We start from the raw sequence: 19,921 nt of genomic DNA on the forward strand, positions 1-19,921 counted from the left end.
TGGAGCCACGAACATGAGGTTGAGATTTTGTAGTTCTGAGTTAAACCACAGACAATAATTGTGGTCAGATGCTCACCAGATCAAAATTTCAGTTTGTCCAATAGTTAGTTTATGAACAAATACATCCAGGACTAATGACAGTCCTTCATCTACACCTGTATGATGACAGTAAAGCTTTTCTATTCTATGTACTTGGTGTTTTTTTGCTAATCAGAAACTATTAGCATGTTACAGACGTAGACTGGCCATCGGGTGCGCCGGTCCAGTTGAGGCTGGTATTTCTTTTCTAAAAACAGAGTTAATAGCTGATATTCCTGTATACACATATTCAGCAGGCCATCGTAGTTTCAGTAACATGGCTGGTAAAGTCTATAATGGCAACAAGCGCTCAGGCAGCTCGTGTCCTGCCCTGCTGCAGAGCCATAGACCAACCTGACCACCTGACTGGCGGTGCTAATAAGGTGTGTTTACAGGCTATGATGAGGCCAGTGGTGAAGAGGCAGAAACATCAGAGCTTTGTCGGTCCCATATGCTCTGAAGTGGCTAAACAAACTAGCTAAACCTCAGCCTTTGGATGCTGACGTCCTGCTGAAGGTTGGACCATTTTCAAGGTTTAACTGTCAGACGTTTGGAGACGTTTATGTTCAACTGTGTTGAAGACAAAACAAAAACAAACGGCCAAATCAACTCCAACTGAACGTATGCATTAAATAAACATGTAATTTGACCATTTCCTGATGAAGCTATACGAAACGTCTCACACAACCTCACATACTCAAGAGATGAACAAACACCTGCTTTCTGTAAATGTGAGGTCATTTTTCACTGTGGAAACACACTTTTGAACTACAGATCCACGAGATCTCTTCCAAAGCTGTCGATGTGGTCGAAGTATTTGTCAACAAAAAGTGCTTAATTAATGATACGTACAAGCCCGATGGTGTGTTTTATAGGATTGGAATTTAATTTTCTTTTACAGTGTAACCATGCGTTCTGTATCGTCTTGAGACTGTCTCTCCACCCAGGTACACATTTCATACATAGGGGACAACTCTTTAAGACCCGGTGAGGAGATGGTGCAGCCAGAACCAAATCTATATGACAAACTCTCTATTTGCAAATGTACACTTCTGAACATGCCAACCAGAGGCCCTGGACAGCACAAGACCAGACCTGATAGGCAGAAGGGCCGCGTAGGCCACTTTGCAAGATGCAAGACTGACCTCAGGAACACAGTTAAAGGCCAAGATGAAACGGGCAAAGTTGTGAACAGATCGGGTCAGGTCAGATCAGGTCAACTAGCAAGCTGCTAAGCTGACCAAGGGAGACAACAAAGGTGGACAGAGCACGAGCAATAGGGATAGGGAAACAGCTGCAACAGACATGGCCAGAGGAAAGTGTCCTCACCTGCCGTTTAGCCGACTGGGAAGTCTGCGCTTAGCAGGGATCTCACCAAAGGGTTAGGGTTACATTCCAGTTTATGACACTGCAAGCCATGTGCTGGAAAGGTATTGCAGCGATAGTGAATGCCTCTCTTTATTCGAATCACGCCAGCTTGACGAGGCTGGAAAGCCAAAATCTGTACACACTAAGTTCAAGGAGAGACACTCGGGTGCACCCCGACACCATCCTCGGCCCAAAGGAACAGGGGCTCCTTGAGATTTCCAGGGAGGGCAACACTGAGAACACTGATTACCCTGCTAACAACCTTGACATTGCTGCCCACAGGACAGGTCATTCTCTCTGGAGGAGAAGACAACCTCCATCCACACCCTCTTGCTATTTTTCTTCCTACTCCGCCACCTCCAGGAGTAGAAAGGGAACCAGGCCAGATCGCCGTGGGCTCAGCACTGGGGGTGGGCTGGATGCCTTGCAAAGCCCTGAACACTCCCACTTTCTATCTTGAGTGGCCCAAAAACGGGGCTTCTCTGGTGCGTGCAGGCACCATAGAACAGTCCATGCAAGACTGTGGGCTCTCTCTGGATATTCGTGTACATCTAACACACCTATCGTTGTCATCTTTCAAAGCATGAAAAGCCCACAACCCACACAAAAATGTCTCCAGTGGGGCGCCACTATAGCTCACCTGGTAGAGCTGGCGTCCTATGTGCAGGGCTACAGTCCCAATGTGGAGGTCATGAGTTCGAATCCCGCTCATGACCCTTTCCCACACGTCCTCCCCCCATTCTTCTCCCCCACTTTTGTCTCTCTCTCACTGCACTATATAAAAAAAGACACAAAGGCCAAAAAAATAACTTAAAAAAAAAATGTCTCCAGTGAGTAGCCATAGTTGATAAACCATAAAGTCACACAGTCACACCTTTTCAGGGGGCGGGGACTGACAAGGACGCTGAGGTGTAGTCTTCCTGTTTACAACCAGTTATGTGGGAGTCAGTTAGCTTCATACCGACTTAACTTTGTGGAGTGAGTTGGCCAAGCCAAGGAGGTGATATGGGACTCAGAGCTGAGATCATCTGGAAACGTTCAAGCCAGAGAGAGCGAGAGAGGAGACAGCGAAAGTCTGCGCTCGACGTGGACCACTGGTGAGGGTGTAGCACCGCAACACACTTCAGCAGCATCCAGGCGTCGGCCGAGGGATGCCGACACAGCCGGAAGAGAGTTTCCCCACCTGCTGTTTAGCCGACTGGGAAGTTGGCACTCAGCAGGGAGTCCACCAAGCGCGTTAGCTGCACCACAACAACACGCCAGTAAGAACCACAGTTGTGATTGATGCCAGTAACTGGCTCAACCGGACTGGAGCAGATTTCCTCCTGCTGTTGGCCAACATAAAGTCTGCGCTCAGCACAGGGCCCCACAGAATGTGTTCGCGGCATCACAGCAGTACGCTGGCGTCGGGATTACAGCCACAGGAGCCGGAGAGGCAAAAGAGTACATCTAACTAAACCTGAACAGGGAGACAGCAATCCAGGGAGACAGCTCACAGACAGACGCCCAAACCACAACAGGTCAGCAGATATATGCTGAAACCCGCACACAGAGATCAAACAATCAGTGAATTCATGCCAACACAGGTGCTTTATAGGTAACCTGTTGGGCGTGACCGGCAAGCCGGTGTGTCTTAAAGAAGTATCCACAGGGGTCATTGCCCTACATATGAAATGTGGAACTGGGTGGAGAGGGTATGTTCACCATCACCTAAGCCATCTTAGGGTTTCTCCCTGGCTATTTAAATCGCCTCCTTGTTCGCTTTACCAGAGGGTACAGCCTCCGCTCCCAGGACATTTTACTGTTCTCGGTCCCTCGTGCCTTCACTGCATTCGGGAAGACTGCGTTTTGTTACGATGCCCCTTGGTCCTGGAATTTGATCCAGAAAACGCTCAGATTGTCTGACCTGGTTTCCTTGGGAGATTTTAAATGTCTGTAGCTGCTCCCTTGTAAAAGAGATGTCAATCTCAATGGGTCTCACCTGGTTAAATAAAGGTTAAATAAAAATAAAAAATGTTCTAACTCTTGGGTATTTCCGTGAGGTGCTGCTTCAACCTTTCATGAAAGCAGGCAAATGATTTCACAGTAATTGTGGCTAAGGTAAAAACATGTAGCTTACATGTTACTGAAGTGTTAATTTCATTGCTTTTGGTTCACCCTTGCATCCTGAGCAGCCATAGTTTAGCTGCAATTTCAGCCTTTTTGTACGTTGTGTGGGCAGTACTCAGAGAACTGTGTCAAGTGCATGATGTTTCTTGAGGGACACAAGCACAAGAGCAAGTGGTCTTGGTGAGAGAGCACCCTGATGATGGGGTGCTGCTTCTTCTCAGCAATGGCAGCACTAATTAAACATTCTTCAGTAATGAGGTGAAGTTTGATGAGTCACTGAAGATCTTGTATTTCTGCTCCCCATGAGGTTTGAGCTCAGGATGTTTTTCAAGAATGACACGATGTATGGCGCAATAAGAACACATGAATAGAAACATAAGGAATACGCAAATTATGAGTTGCCTGTCTCACACCTTTGGTCTTTCTACTGCATCTCAGTCCCACGTGGAATGTGTGTTGTGTATCACTCAAGGAAACGCCACAAAGAAGGAGAGCTGCCCCCGAGCTACGAGATGGTGATAAATGTGAACACATCAGAGGCTGGAAGAGATGGGACGGCTTCATTGGTTGGCTCTGGTGTGGCAGTCACTCTCTGTTGGGGATTTTTAGTTGTTTCTGAGAGCTCTTTCCAGCTGAAATTCATCCTCCCACTTTTGTTAGGCTTCCTTCTTCTCTTTCATCACTAAAACACAGAAACAGCCTTTGGTTAAAACCTCACAGTGCTGCTGATTCTTACTGTTCATATTGTGGTTGCAGGTTGAGCTAACCCTAGCCTACAGTCACTGTGTGTCCTGGTATTGTTCAGACTCACTGCTACATGGACTGAGTTTTGCTGGTTATTTTTCCATAAACATTGGGTCACTGAGGTCAGTCAGATCTAAAAAGCCTGCCTCAAGTGAGTTTTTCTTCAGCTGTCAGTGTGCTAACATCTTGATTAAACAGTCCTCCGCCTGTGTAATTATTTATTGATTGGCAGGGGGCAGCAGCTCCAGACCAGACGCAACATTAAAGCAGCTGCCTGATGTTTGGCTTGGGGTTGGGGTGCATTGTTCTCTTGTGCCACCAAGACAGTGCTGAGCTGTGGGGTCATGCTTGAGGCCTGTCTTGTGAGATGGAGCCTCTGTGGACTGGCTACGTCCTACAGATGCTCGATCAAGGAGTTTGGAGGCAGGTCAGGGCTCTGCGTTGTGTTCCTCGAGGCGATCCTGATCAGTTTTTGGTATGTAGCTACGAAAGAGGTGTTGCCTTGCGGGGGGTCTTTGGTCTACAGCAATGTTTAGGTGGATTTTTTTCATGAATGCCAGCACCAAGGTTTCCCAGTAGAACGCCGTAGCACTTCATTCCACCTGTCAGTGGCTGTGATGTGTCTGATCTGTGCATGTAACTGTTGGGAACAACCGGCCTGCTGTTGCTTAACTGCAGGACAGGAAGTTCTACTAGCTGGCTCTGAATGTTGCCGTTCGATGCCACTTGACTTCATAGAACATGAGTTCAAATGCAGAACCTTTCATCTTTCACTCCATGACAAGCATGTTAAACACAAAATGGATGTTTGGGTTTGGGTCAGGGTCAGTGCTGACCATGTGTTCCTCACTCTGACATCTACTTCAGTGGTTGGATTTAATCTCGGGCTCTGTGCAATAGTAAGAATATGAATGATAATAAATATAGCAGAAAGAAGAAGCAGTTTGGATGTCCAAACAGACAGATTATGTCTGTGAAACAATACAACATGTACATGCAGCACCAAATATGAAAAATAGAACCAAAATGCAGTTTTGTGATGCTGCAGATCATATAGGAGGTGCAACAGAAACAGAATAACAGGCGCAGACACAGTCCGTTAGATTACCTCTGTTTAAGAAAGCAGCTGACATCCTGCCACAAATGGAAGAAGATCATTTGCTAGAACTGCCATTTAGAGCAGTGTTTTGTAGAACTCCAGTAAAATGAAACACTTCAGGTCCCAGCACAGCCCGAGTCCTGCTGCTGCCGTGAAGCTGCAGCGTGATACCGCACTGCCAGATAATCAAAAACATCTACTGATTTCAATTAAGGTTGCATTGTGTGAAGCACTGAATGGAGGTTAAAGCTAAATGAATGTCTTCAAACCATATTCTCTGTCACACTGGAATGACGGCAGTAACGCTGGGATTGTGCTCCAGCGATGAATACAAATTCTGTATCACTTGGACGCAATTTCAGATGAGACAAATACGCAACACAACCCTGTGCTGTATTGTGTGTGTGTGTGTGTGTGTGTGTGTGTGTGTAGTTCAGCGGCTTGGCAGGGAATGCCGTGCAGGCAATTAAAACTGTTCATTAATGCTTTGTTAGACAACACACCAGCTAATCCCATCATATGGCAGCCAGCGATAAGGGCATTTGCTTCCCACTGCTGTCTGTCTGTCAGTCTGCTGGGAAGAGATACACTATCAGCACTCTGTTGTAAAGGTGAACAGAAGACTCAGAAACATCCTGACACAGCTCTGCTCAGAGGTCCTGGCTGAAGGAAGAGCCTGGTCGTGTCCACTGGAGACCATTTAAGGGTTCAGGTTCTGTGCAGCAGCTGCCCACAGACAAAATGCTTGTTTAGCCACTCTAGAACCACACCTAGAATCACTTTCTGATCTGGTCCTAGTCAGCAGGACAGGATTGTTTGTTTGCATCTCCAGTAATACAAATGAGTCAGTTCAGCCTGCCGTGGTTGCTAAGATGTGGTCCAGGAGTCGACAGCAAGCGGCTCCGGAGCTCTTCCATCCCTCTGCTGCTCCTTAGGGCTTCGGAAAATAAATGATGAGCATTTCATTTACATGTATTTTATTTTAGTTTGTTAGTTTTTAAAATGTAATTCTGAATTTGTAGATTGTGGTGATCTGATAACATTAAAATAAAACGTGCTTCATTTTTTGTCGCTCAAAATATGCGTCACAGCCGCCAATACGAGCAGTGCTGCTAACTGGGCGTCTTTCTGGATCAATCAGGAGACTTTTCAAATCCCCTTGACGACTTTTTTTTGTCAAAAGCGACTAGCGACCAATCTAGCAACTCTTTCTGGTGTTTTGGAGACTCTGAGGTGAAAACTGGTATCGTTGTGCTGTTGCTGTGCTCAGCGAGCAGCGGTGCTGCCGTGAGCTCCTCCGTCCCAAAGAGCTCACAGGCGGTCAGCAGTCTGGTCAGCAGTCCAGCTGCAGGCAGCAGGACAACCAGACGCTGGTTTACTTTGCTGCAGGTGGAGGATTTAAGATCAGCTTTTATTTCATATATACAAAGAGGACTCAGACAGACACCGAGTATTTTATCTAACGTAACCTTCAACCCAGCGTCTGTTTTTTTTTTTCGGAGTTCAAAATGTTTTTGTTGCAGAAGTAAAAGGTGTTTTCCTCTGCAGCAGCTCACTGGTTTCAGAAAAGCAGCAACACTATAGTTTTTATACACAGCATGAAGGTACAAACCATGTATGCAGGGTTATCTTCACGTTAGATGTCAGACGGGTTCTGTGGCTCCTGGTGTTTTCTGTTCAGTAGGAAACGGGTCCAAACGGATCTCTGAGTGTTCAGGTTACCGACTCCTGATCTATGCACAAGAGCAACTTGACTGATTTCATGAGGAGACAGTGGTTCAGGTTAACAGGATGTTAAACAAGTCGTGGTTTGGGTTATAATGGCTAGTTAGAGCAACGCTGTCGTCATGGTGACAATAATGAACATGTGGTTAAGAGCGGAGAATCATCAGGGTCATGTTTCAAAGAAGCAGCGGTCACTACCAGTTGGAGATCAGACCACAGAGATCCACGTGTTCAGATCAGATGCTGTGGTGACCTGGTCACCGCGTGGTCATTGTATATCTAGTAGTATCTAGGTAGTACTGATATTTATATTACTACAGTCATAGCCAGCCTGGTCCCGTGGACTCACCCTGGTCCTGTTACATCACAGCAACAGATACAGCAGTGTTCTTGACTTTTAGCATTGATATAGCGTGATTAGGTTCATTTTGTCTACTCTGACTGTAGGTATCAGGAACAACCTTATTCCCACTGATGTAGTCGTCTCATGCGTGCTGTGTCCCATCGCTCAGCCCGGTGCATAGCATGGATGCATCTTCCACATGAAACAGACACTCCAGCCTGGCAGCAATAAGAAGAGTAAGTCGAGTTTTTTATTATTATGTTTGTTTGATTGTGATGTGGTTGGAGAGTGTGCACGCTACTGGGAGCCTTGGCCAAGCTGGCAGGAGGGAAAACAGATTAGCATTTCCACAGAGTGTATTGCTGAAGCCCTGGAGGTGACTTCTGAGCTACCTCTGCTAGACTGGAGCTGTCAGAGCTGCTCCCCTCACGTCTGTGTCATCAGCAAACCAACACTTCCACCGCCGCTGCACGCTCACATGAGCAGACACACTGTATGTATATGTGTAGATATATGAGAGCTGGGTTCATATTCTGTCCTCATGCAGACAGAAGCGTACTGAGACTGAGCCGAGCTTTTCACTCCACTGCTTTGTGGCACCAAGCAGAGGACACTCAGAAACTCGGGGTAATATGCTGGACTGATACCGGACCGTAGCTGTCTTTCACGTAAAGGTTTAGAGGATGTTTTGCTCTCGTTCTGGTCAGAGGCGCTCAGCAGCAGGCGGCCATACGGCGGCTGGTTCTGCAGCACCAGCTCTGTGTGCAGGATATCAGTGAGCTGCAAGCACACATGTAGGAAAAATCCCATAATATTTGGCGTTGGGCTGCGTGTCTAATACGGTTTTGAAGGGATGTTATTATTACCACTTGAGTATGCTGCAAGGAACGATGACGTCAGAGGCAAGATGCTAATCATGAAGCGTGGGCTGTACGGACTCTGCCTTCACATGGAGCAAAGCCTGTGAGCTGCTTCAGAAGGACCACGGCAGGCCGCTGCTGCTCTCACGTGACCAACAGCATTCACAGCATTATACATTGTTTGGGCCGTGCTTTGAGCTGCTTGTGTTCTGTCCAGCCGTGTTGCAGGCCTGCTGCTGGGCTTGGTGCTGTTCTACAGCAGCTGAACATTTGCACCCCAACGTCCACCATGTGCTCTGGTTATATAGACAAAAGAATGAAGTGAGCTCTGCGTGGCCAAATGAAAGATCGGGGGAAAGCCGTCTGAAGACGCTAAAACTGGCTGCACAGGAACAATAAACGGTGCCGGTACTTCCCAGTCTGGACTAACCTCTCTAAACCTGTGAGACTCCTCCCTCTCTCTGGTCTGCACTCACCTGCCCACTACTGTGTAGACTGTTGTTCTGTGTTCTGAGGGTAAGTAGGTTACTGGAGGCAGCACCGGTATGGCTGCTGTGGTTGAACAGAGGAGCTGGTGTCTGGTTGTCTGACCAGCTGAAACCTCCAGCTTCCATGTGGACCTGTTGTTATTGTCACCTGCAGCCTTTGGGCCCGTTTTGAGTGGAGATACCAGCGTATAGATAATCTAATATATATTCAGTATGTATTCTAACATCCACATCTGTTGACATTTTCTGACCTCCAGTGTTGCAACAAAATGAGACGGACAGACTGAGAAACGCTGAGTCATGAAACCAAAAGGACAAGAACCATGTTGTCAGAAAGAGTCTACGTTTACGGCAGACGTGTGGCGTGGTGCTGATGCACATTCAGTTCCACTCGTGCAGTAAACACATGACTGAGCAGTTCTGTGTCCCGGCCCTGTTCAGCAGAACATCCCAACGCCTTTCAGTCCATCTGATCCACGCTAACGGCTCTACAGTCAACCAGTCATTTATTTTCAACACCTGCTTGTTAAAAATCAGGTGTTTGTCACCGTACATATAAAGATGACATGAAGCCGACTGTATAATCTATAGGTCTTTATTTATTTTTGCAGATAACATATATTGCAATCATGCTTTTTCATATAACACCATCTAAAGACATTTATTATATTTTTTACATATAATATTTTACATTAGGCCCATGAAACAGCTAGAAATATACAAAACAATATTCTCTGACTAGACATTTCTATTACATCATTATTATTATCATTATCTTCATTATTACTCTATTCTGTTATTGTCATGATCATTTTTACAGTTGAGAGAGATATGTGCTTTAGTTTCTGAGATAGTATTATTGCAGAAAACAGCAAATAATATCACTTTTTTTTTTCTTGTTCAACATTTAGACAAAACGAAAGAAAGAAACTCAGGTTGTACGGACGTTCACAGACACATGTAGTACACAGTCCAGTTACAACATCGTTCAAGAGAGAAAACTGCAGTATGGTAACTTTACACAAATCCACGGAACCCCTTTGTCATTGCACATTTTAATTCACATATCTTTGAAAAAAAAAAACATAAATTAAAGAAAAAACTAAGGGGACTGATTCAACCTGATTCCTGTCGCATGTAGCTGCCACAGAAGCGTCTTGTCTGGATCCCTCCTGGTGGTGATGACGTGATATCTGTGCTCTGTCTACATGTATGTCTTTATATTGCCAAGCACACCTGATATGTACTAATAGGTTTGTTATTCACCCTCTGACAGGAGTAGTTTAGTGGTGTTGGCCTTTACAGCGTCTGGCTATGTCCTGCTGTTTAACAGTGCTTTTGCCGGCTTTGTTCTCTGACTGAGCCAAGGCTTCTCTGTCCACCTGTAGGACTGGAAACCTGCACTCGCCACAGAATAGAACCTCACTATGGCTTCTACTGGAATACTGAGAGGATGGCGTAATAGTAGAACTAACGCTAGCAGAGCAGAGAGCACACAGAGACGAGGCAACAATTTGGATCAGCTTTCCAGTGTGCCCGAGCAGATGTCCGTCTTCACTCTGGTGTGTGTTCACCACTTTGATCTCATGGGAAATGGCAGATATATACCAGTAGTTTGATTTTTTAATACAGCATTCATCCTTTCAGTGTATCGTGGTAGTATCTGAGGGAATTTGGTCACTTCCACCTTTGTTCCTGAGGAGCGGGTTACTAATAGATATACAAGTAAACGGCTACAGCCAGAACAGTGGTCGCAGTAGAGATCCATCTCACTGCAGCTCATTGGCTCTGACTGTTTAAATATAAATCTGAATTAGCATTGGCTTGTTGCAACACAACACTTTCTTTCCACTTAACTGGTGGTCAAAGAAAAAACATCTACATTTTCCAAATAATCACTCTCAAGCAGAAGTTGAGCATGCACAGTGCAAATGTGGGGTTTCTGCAGAGCTCCACCTTTATTATTAGCGGTGGCAGTTCACAGATTCAAATTGTGCTTGTAGGTTGATGCTGCTGAACTCGCCTATTGCTCTGGGGATGCTTGATTCAGTCCATATCTAGTCGAACGTCTGCACCGATCTTTCAAACTACAGCATGATTTTGGTCCTTCTCACTCTCACAGATAGAAAACGCCCTAAAAATGATTCTACAAAAAAGATCCAGACGACATACAAAGTTATTGTTCTTTAGAAAACAAAGGAACAGTTATAACAGTCTCTTGCTATGTATCCTATATACGTTATTTTTGCTGTTGTCACAGGTTTCGATCATGCCAGAAAACAAGTTGGACCCTTCCAGACTGTACTTGTGCTTTTCTAATGAAGCCCGAGACGGGTGGTAAACACTTCAGGCGAAGTTCAGGGTTCTGCAGGGGAGTCATAGTCACTGATGTTCTACACAACGAGCACATTTGGCCTTACCTGTTGCACATTCCCACATTGTCTTTGCCTTAAATTGGTCAATATTCAGTTTTCACTTTACAAACTTTCAATTGGCTTTTTTTTCACCTCCCACGCTGCGTTCATTTTAATGTGTTTATTTCATGTACAAGCAAAATGCATTTTACCAATATTTGTCTTTGTACAGTAATTGGAGTTTAGTAGATTAATTAATATCTTCAAAGAACGAGACTATTGAATCAATGTGGGCCTCCAGATTTAAATTATATATACTCAATGTACAGTAATTCTCTAAGTCACATCTCCTTTTCTACAAAGACTAACTTTTTTGCATAATGAAATTCATAATATCACAACAACTTTGCTGGGTAATTTGTTTTTTTCTTCATAAGTTTTATAACTCTGTATTATACAAATAAACAAACAGAAAAACCCCTAAAAATAACTGTAATCAGGTTGGTTTCACGTGTCCCCAGGAGGTAGGTGAATAAAAGCAGACATACAAGTCTCGTGGTTGTTCCAACCTTGATTACGTTTCTTCTGTAGGTGGAGGCCGAGTCCGGCCGCTGACACACAGAGACAGGCGGAACTCTTTTTAGATGTAGGCTTCCTCGTTGGCAGGGTTCTGGTTCTGGTTTTCTGTCTGCTGGTCTGGGCCATTTTCCTGAGCCTTCACCATTGCCAAAGGCTTGATCATCATCCGCAGACGCTGAGAAGAGGATGAGTAGCACAGCTGGTATCACAAAGCTCAAGAACTCACTGATGGTGTTGAAATAACAACAAGAAATTGTCATATAGCTTTTGTAAGGACTCAACAGCTGCAAAGTTTATGATCAAACCCATTAGCTGCAACGAAACACGCCAGCTGTGAGCTTGATGAACGCCTGGCCTCTGGCTGTCAGAGACCCGATTCCCCAGCGTGAAACCATGCAATAGGAGCTGATGCATCCTGAGACAAACACAGGCTGCTAACGACACCAACAAAGCTTCCATGGACCAAAACCACAAGGTCCAAAAAAGAAATTCAGAGCTCCCCAAACTTCCAGTGTTCTCCAATGTGGCTGCTGCTGGACCCAGGCTCTCCAGCAGGCATTTCTATGGAGTGTTTGTGAGAGTCAGCCTGGGTGCAGAGCGCTAATCAGATGGCTGATTGCTGCAATTAGACAATCAGCCATCAGCTGGTGCTGCAGGATCCGACACCTGCACAGCGCCTCTGATAGCCTCTGCTGCACTGCCTGCAATTACAGCCCATTTCCTCTGTCAGCGGCTACCGAGCTGTATCTGTCACCGGGGACTGCACAGACTCAGCCCACCGTGAATGACTGCAAATCAAAACGCTCTGACTGTACACTGTGCAGTATGAAGGAAAGCGGTGTTATCAGTCATTGATTAGAAGCACGGGGTCGATAAAAACGCAGCATCGCGCTACGTATGAACGCACGTCAGCTGCTGAACTCTGGCTGTCACAGCAAAACAAAGCCATTAAAAATTGTTTAACAGAACCAATTAAAAATTCTGTTTCACTAATCCCTTTATCACTGCTCTGCTCTTCATGGCCGTTCCTGATGTCTTTACCCAGCATGCTGGGTGTTTGCTGCACAGCCACTGGCTGCAGCTTAATGACAGAACAGAACCACGTTGGGCTGAGCTCAGTGCTGGCACATCCAGTGTGTCTGTTAGCGGCTAAATTACAAATTGAATTCCAAATAATAATCTCAGGTATACTTCCGCTCTGTTAAAGCTAATGAAGAGGATGCAGATCCTGAGTTAATATCTTCTGCTTCACCACATCTCTTTTGTGCTGACCTTAAATGTTAATCTAAGCTTCACTACATGGAGGGAAACGTCCTTTTCAGTGGAATCCACAGGGCCTGTGTATAACATCTACATTTCAGCAGCAACCTCCAAACACACCGTCGTGCTCCTGCATGAGACGGGCCGCCCTACAGTCAGCGGTAATACTTGAGCTGGAGCAAAAAAAAAGTAATCCACTTGAAACTCTCAACATGCTCTGCTGTGCTGCGGACTGCAGATTAACGTTCAGACCAGTTAATCGATGTATGAAATGCTAAGCGGTAGGATCAGCGATGTGTATGTTCTGGGAAATCTGCAGCTACTCCACTGCACACGCTCTCGGTATTTATACACCAGCATACGTTGGAAAGTCTAGAACACCTCCTTCATGCATTTCAGCGTCTCGTGGCCCCACTGGCTTTCTTTATAAAATCAGTTTTGTGATGTGACGCAAACGAGTCCAGCTTAAAATAAGGTGAACGTGTGGGATGATGGGAGCTCACCTCTTTGTATGTGCCTTTGAGTGTGAGGAACATGTAGCCCATGTATCCAGGGATGAGCGTCATGGAGGAGAGCGCCATGCACCAGCCCACCCCCTGACCCCAGGCTGGGAACACGTAGTCGCCCATCGTGAGGGGAACCATCTGCACTGCACTGAACAAGAAGACTCCCTGGTTGACAGGAGGGACGACAGGGTTAGGGTTCTAGCAGACGTCAGCCTCGTCGTTATGATGGCCGACATGTTGAATGCAGGCAGAGCTGCAGCGCTGCACAAGCTCTAAACATCTGTTCTAAACTCTACACATACATGAACATTTACAGTAAGACAGTAAAAAATCATCTGGTTTGATGGCGTTTGGCCACAACAGGCACACTTTGTCATTCAAGCATCATCATATCATATATAAACAGAGAAACTAGACTTCCATGCAAACCTCAAAGTGACAGGAGAGCACGACGTAGTTAATGTTCAGATAGTTTAGCCTCGTTTACAATTAGATTTAAGAATTTCTTTGTAATAGGACAATGGTATGAAGTTGTTAGCTGTAGGAGGGTTTCAGCGTTGCATCTGTCGCCTTCTTCACAAGTGTCATCTGACATGTGTGACGTGTGTTTATCAGTCAAAGGAATTCTTAAATCTACTAATAAACGTCTTTGCTACATTACTTGTTTACAATGGTTCTACCGGGCCTGGACCTGGGTTCTCATAAACCCACATACTGACCTGTGATGGAGGACTCTAACCCTGGACCTGGACCTGGGCTCTCATAAACCCACATATTGTAACCCTAACCCTGTTTCCTGCTCACATCTGGTCGGTTGTCAGTGACAGCACATTGCAAACACTTACGGCCACGATGAGTGGAGTGAAGACAACCCAGCAGGCCTTCCACCACATGCAGGGCCTGTAGCCGATCATCTCCTCAATGTTGTCGTAGAATTTGTTTACACCTGCAACCAAAACAGCACAGTGAATTCTGTAGATTGTAGATTCAGTCTATTATTCATAGTTGACTTTTCTCTGACTTTTTGATGTTGGAGCTTAAGAGCTCCGAGCAAGTTGGTAAAACAAGACAGAGATGTTCATCTTGGACATGTTTGCTTTGTCCTTCATATTATTACTGAGACAAAGTGTGGCTCACCGTAGAACCATGAAATCGAGATGCACTCAAAGAAGACCAGGAAAAGCAGGGACATGCCGCTGGCAGAGTAGTAGTCAAACAGCTTAAACACATACAGGCCACCCTGCAAACAGAGCAGCGAACAAGGAAAGAGGAATGATTGGGCAGAAGAAAAGACGGGGGAGAAATAATAGAAGACGCAATTATATGCCTGTGCAGGACGCAGCTAAACTGGTGGAGTGGAACGACATCCAGAGCGAGAGCACCAGCGGCTCTGGCTGGTGTGGCTGAGCGACGTCTCAGTGGCGAGGACAGAGGAAGCTCGTTACTGAGACCACACAGGAGCAGAGAGGATCAAACATCAATTTGAGACGCTGCCATCTCCAGTTTCTTCCACCCATCGAGCCGTCGCGGGGACCTGCTGCAGCTCGTCCACCTCCTTCACGGCTCTGTGAGGCTGGATGTGCTTAGTGCTGGCCGGAGCAGCGATCAGGGACACTGCCTTGTTCTAAGAGGGCTGTGAATGCAGCATGATGGGATCCAGTGTGGCAGGAATAGAGGGACGATTCAGGGTCTCTAAGTGTCACAGTTGAACAAGACCCTACAGTGATTTAGTCACTTTTCGCTCCCGAGGAGACACACAGAAGCATCAGCTGTACCTTTGGTTTCAACTACTGCTGAACATTCAGGACTCTGGACTGCAACTGGTCGGTTTGCACAAAGTAAATCCAGGCCAGCAGTCCTGGCTGGACCCACTTCATAGTGCAGCATTTAAAAAAAACAACAACAGCCCTTACATTTGCATTAAAATGTTCGATGTAGACTAATACGACTCAGCTGGCAGACAACCAGCTGGATGTCAGCAGACAGCTGTAACATAAACAGGAATAATTACAGCGTTGGATATAATGCCCCACCAATAAATACATAAAGACAGAAAACAGTAGATCAAAACAGGTTTTTGAAGGTTGGAATTCACATTTTATACATAACCATAAAATAAATGGAGATGTTTAGTGCTCGTTACCAGACTTGATAGGATTCTGATGATAAGCTATGGGGGCAGATGTTTTACCTCCAAGAGACTAATGGACCACTTTAATTACTCGAGGAACTGGGTAGAAACAGACTCTGTAGATTCAAGTAGGACTCAGATATTACAGTGTGGATCAACTCAATCACTATGTGGGCTGTGAACAGTAACAACGACCAGGCGCTGATGAAAACAGAAAAATCTGATTGACTGATTGACTTGGTGATGATGGAGCTCTAAGAGCAGTGGAGCTTGTTGGTGATGATGGAGCTCTGAGAGCAGTGGAGCTTGTTGGTAGTGATGGAGCTCTGAGAGCAGTGGAGCTTGTTGGTAGTGATGGAGCTCTGAGAGCAGTGGAGTTTTGTATCAGACTAATCCTGATCATGCCGCTATAGGAAAGGACATGGGGTCAATGGAAACGGAAGGCTGTGATCCTTTGGGACCAGCAAATTAAATCAGAGGACATTCTGCACACAAAGGTGATATTTTGGAGGTTTGTGACGTCTACACAGGGCTCATCCTCTGAGGAGCATGAATGTGTTGAGCAGAACTTGGTGCTATCTGCTCAGACTGTGCTTTAATTGACTGTAATGACAGGAAGTGGTTTCCTTATGACCTGACCCTGACAAAAAGCTCCGAGGATCACAGAACACTTCTGAACACAGATTCATCTGCCTTCAATATGCAAAGCAGATTTCATGAACTGTATTAGAGATAGCACATCTCATGAACTAAAGTCAGTTCTCCTTTTCTCAAGGATAATGTTCTAGTGACTGGTGGAGCAGGACAGTGTTTGGTGGTTTCTAAGATAATCCTCTATCAACGGGAGCCGTTCGTTCTGATGCTACGCTGCATGACGGGCTGCCAGAAGGTGCAGAAGCATCTTGCTGTGTCGGACAAATGAGAGGACGAGCCGAGTGGTAGCCATGTGCTTGTTTGGCCCAGCGGCTACACAGAAAACTAGTGAGATCGTGGCTGTAAACCTGCTTCACGTTGTTTGCCAACCAAAACAACATGATTCTAAATGACCTGAACCAGCTAGACGACGAGGTACCATCTCAGGAGTATGATCCTATGACCTTTTTACTTAGATGCTCTGTGGATTCACAGTAGGGCCACTTGGCAAGCTGAGTTGACATGTTCTAGGTTACTGGGTCAGCTGCTGAGGTGAACCCACTGCTGTCTGTGGACATCTGGAGAAGGCCTGTGACAAAGTCAAAACCAGAGAAGAGGAACCAAGCAAACGCAGGCTCAGTACTGACCTGGACTTGGCAGCTGATATAAACCTCGTCAGTCTGTCAGGTCGGTCCTTTAATAACCGGTCGTGTGTGACAGTCGGTGCGTACCTGTGTGATGTTGGACAGTCCGATGATGTAAGAAACAAGGCAGACAGCTGCAATGAAGAGCTCTCTACGTTTCCGGAGGACCCGAGGGAATTCATCCACCAGTGCAGTGATGAAGCCTTCCACAGTACAGAACTGGAGAGACGGAGAGTCATGTGGACACTGTTATGTAACACCGCCGCCACAATAAAAGCCTGCTGAGACGTCCTACATTACAGTCAATGCTGTTAACATATTATGAAGATTTCCAACCAGGAACAGAAGAATCCTGTGTTTATATCAGCTCCAGCTAAAGTTTCTAAACCATAGCATAGCTTTACCTGGCTGTCGATTCCCAGCATCAGCAGCATGGAGAAGAAGAGTATGGCCCAGAGTGGAGAGATGGGCAGCTTGGTGACGGCCTCCGGATACGCCAGAAACGCCAAACCAGGTCCTGATTAAAGACAAATGTGAGACGTTGCAGCTATTGTGGGACGTGGCTCATGCGGGTTATGACTAAAGAAGTCTAAAAACGTGTGACTAAATCGCATCATCCCCCATTTGACCACATTTACGAAGCTGCTATGATAGTACAGAATCTGTAATACTGGATCAGACAAGAAGACGCTGCAGAGAGTTTAAGTCCATCGTGTCCTTTAGTGGAAAAAGTGGTTTTGACTGAATGTCAAACCGAGTATTTGCAAAGGACAGAGAGTTCTGCCAAATGACAAAGCATTTTCCTCTTCTGTTAAACCCAGAACTTTTATAATGCCAAATAAAAGCCTTCCTGACTGAAAGAAGAACGTATTTAACAAATTTCAGCTGCTATTTTCGTGGCCATAGTATCTCTTGCTTGAGCCTTTTGTCGCTATCGAGTTTCAACATTGATTGCAATTACCTGAGGCGGCCACATCAGCAATGGGTCTCTTTGTTACGTTGGCCATGAATCCCACGATGGAGAAGATGACAAAGCCGGCGAACATACTGGTGAAGGAGTTGATGCAGCAGACGATGATAGAATCTCTGTAGGGGAGAGACAAAGCACAAGGCAGCCATTGTCACGCCGGTATCAACTCCTTATCAAGCCGTCACACATTGTCGGGAGGCGTGAGGGAGACGGGAGGGGAGAGGTGGAAAACCATTCTGTGTTCTGCAGAAGCACAGCAGCTGAATACATTTATATTGACCTGTTCTTTTCAAACGGCGAAGCCTCGCAGCAATTCTACCAATACACATCATTTGTGCTGCTGGCCAGTGTTGACGCTACAAGGGAGCAGAGGCTGAGGCTCACCAAACGTCTGAGGGCTACACACAGGCCAGAACCAAAATAACAGAACAACTGACAAGCAGAGGCTCAAATAGTCCCAAAATAGACGGTACAGCACATAGCATGTTGTCACAAACAGCAGAAATAATCCCAGGGAGAGACGTGGGCACCGTCTCCTCTGGACAGGATGCGAGTGACCGTGTAGATGTCCCACCTCATCTGAATGAAGATTTAATTCAGGAATAATTCAATGAACCGGAAAGAAAACACATCTAATGGCCTAATGGCCTACCTGTACACGTTGTTATTGAAGGGATTGTAGCTGCCGAGAGCGATCAGGGAGCCTAATCCCAGCCCGTAGGAGAAGAAGATCTGAGTGGCAGCATCGAGCCACACCTGAAACACATCAGAGACGCTCAGGTGAGCAGATCTGAACATGTAGCTGTGGAAGGTTGATGCTTAGTAAAGATTTTTGGAAGAACAAATGACCAAGAACAATTAGATTTTATGGCTTCTATGACCTCCTTTGTTCATGTAAACAGTGTAATGGACTGAAGTGGTAAACATGTTGTTCCCCTTGTAAATCTGGATAAAATGGCAGGAACAAGACAAAACATGTGTTCCAGCCATCTGAAAGGCCCGAGTGCTGTTTGGTTCTACTTGCTGCTGTCCGATCCACTCTCATCTCACTGCATCCCATTTTCAGTCTGACCTCGTCTTTCCAGTCTGGCTCATGATGCTCAAGGGAAACTATCAGTAAACTACACAACAGGGATGTTTCTGTGCCCGTGAGCTAATAAATATCTTTGTCGTATTTGCTGATTGTTCCTGACAGTATCTGTGGGTGTTAAATTAATGACGTGCACGGCCTGAGACCCGTAACACTGAACACGGTACACGTCTACGTGGTGATGCCACTCCTCGTGCGCCTACATGCAGCTACAGTAAGGAACCTATGCAACGCACCGCTGTGTGCTGCTAACAGCCTGTGAACAGCCTGTGCTCCTTTACTTTGGTGATTCATAAATAGCTGTGTGCATTTCTACAGAGAGAGAGAGCATACCTCAGACTGCTTCAGTTTTTCAAAGTCTGGTGTGATGTAGAACAGGATTCCATCAAAGGCACCAGGTAGAGTGATGCCACGACAAAACAGGATGAACAGCATGAAGTAAGGGTATGTGGCTGAGAAGTACACCACCTGTGGGACACAAGATGGCTGTGAGGGAAGCTGTGTTATCTATCTAAACCATAACTAACAGCAAGTGGGTTGAACTGCAGCTGAAGCAACAAAACGCCGGCAAGTTGTTCATTTCTTACTGTGTTACTGTGGCACCATAGCGGCAGCACAGTGCCCTAGTGTGGGCTGCTCCCCAGAGCCAGGGTGACCCCACAAAGACTAGGTTCAGCACACTCCCACTGCACCATTTCCCTACTTATCTGATCTAGTTTTACCCAAAGTCAACACTGCTCATGTCATTCATGAGCTACTGAATAGGAAAAGAAGCAGCAGAGGATCTGTGTTTGGCTCTGCTTTAAACTGCTCACAGCCTCCAAAATCCTCCAACAGAAAAATAAACAGACATGCAGATATACACATCTACAACGTTAAAGTTTTGGTTTGTAGCTCTGCTGCCAAGTTTAAACTGTAGAAAATGTGGCTCCTCAGGATA

General features: G+C 45.9%; 1 protein-coding gene across 1 annotated transcript in view; it reads right to left on the reverse strand.

Moving 5' to 3' along the window:
* Nucleotides 1–11,808: 11,808 nt before the first annotated feature.
* slc6a1b (solute carrier family 6 member 1b) overlaps nt 11,809–19,921 on the reverse strand; it is an 11,301-nt gene continuing 3,188 nt past the window's right edge. Inside the window, exons 6-14 of the mRNA XM_008290057.1 lie at nt 19,315–19,449; nt 18,544–18,647; nt 17,883–18,007; nt 17,326–17,438; nt 17,009–17,140; nt 14,651–14,753; nt 14,359–14,459; nt 13,511–13,678; nt 11,809–11,922 (exon numbers count right to left, since the gene is read on the reverse strand). Coding sequence (XP_008288279.1) covers nt 11,809–11,922; nt 13,511–13,678; nt 14,359–14,459; nt 14,651–14,753; nt 17,009–17,140; nt 17,326–17,438; nt 17,883–18,007; nt 18,544–18,647; nt 19,315–19,449 — 1,095 coding nt within the window. The remainder of the gene's footprint in view (nt 11,923–13,510; nt 13,679–14,358; nt 14,460–14,650; nt 14,754–17,008; nt 17,141–17,325; nt 17,439–17,882; nt 18,008–18,543; nt 18,648–19,314; nt 19,450–19,921) is intronic.

This window comes from Stegastes partitus, unplaced genomic scaffold (assembly GCF_000690725.1).
Source record: "Stegastes partitus isolate 25-593 unplaced genomic scaffold, Stegastes_partitus-1.0.2 Scaffold14, whole genome shotgun sequence".
NCBI classification, from domain to species: Eukaryota; Metazoa; Chordata; class Actinopteri; family Pomacentridae; genus Stegastes; species Stegastes partitus.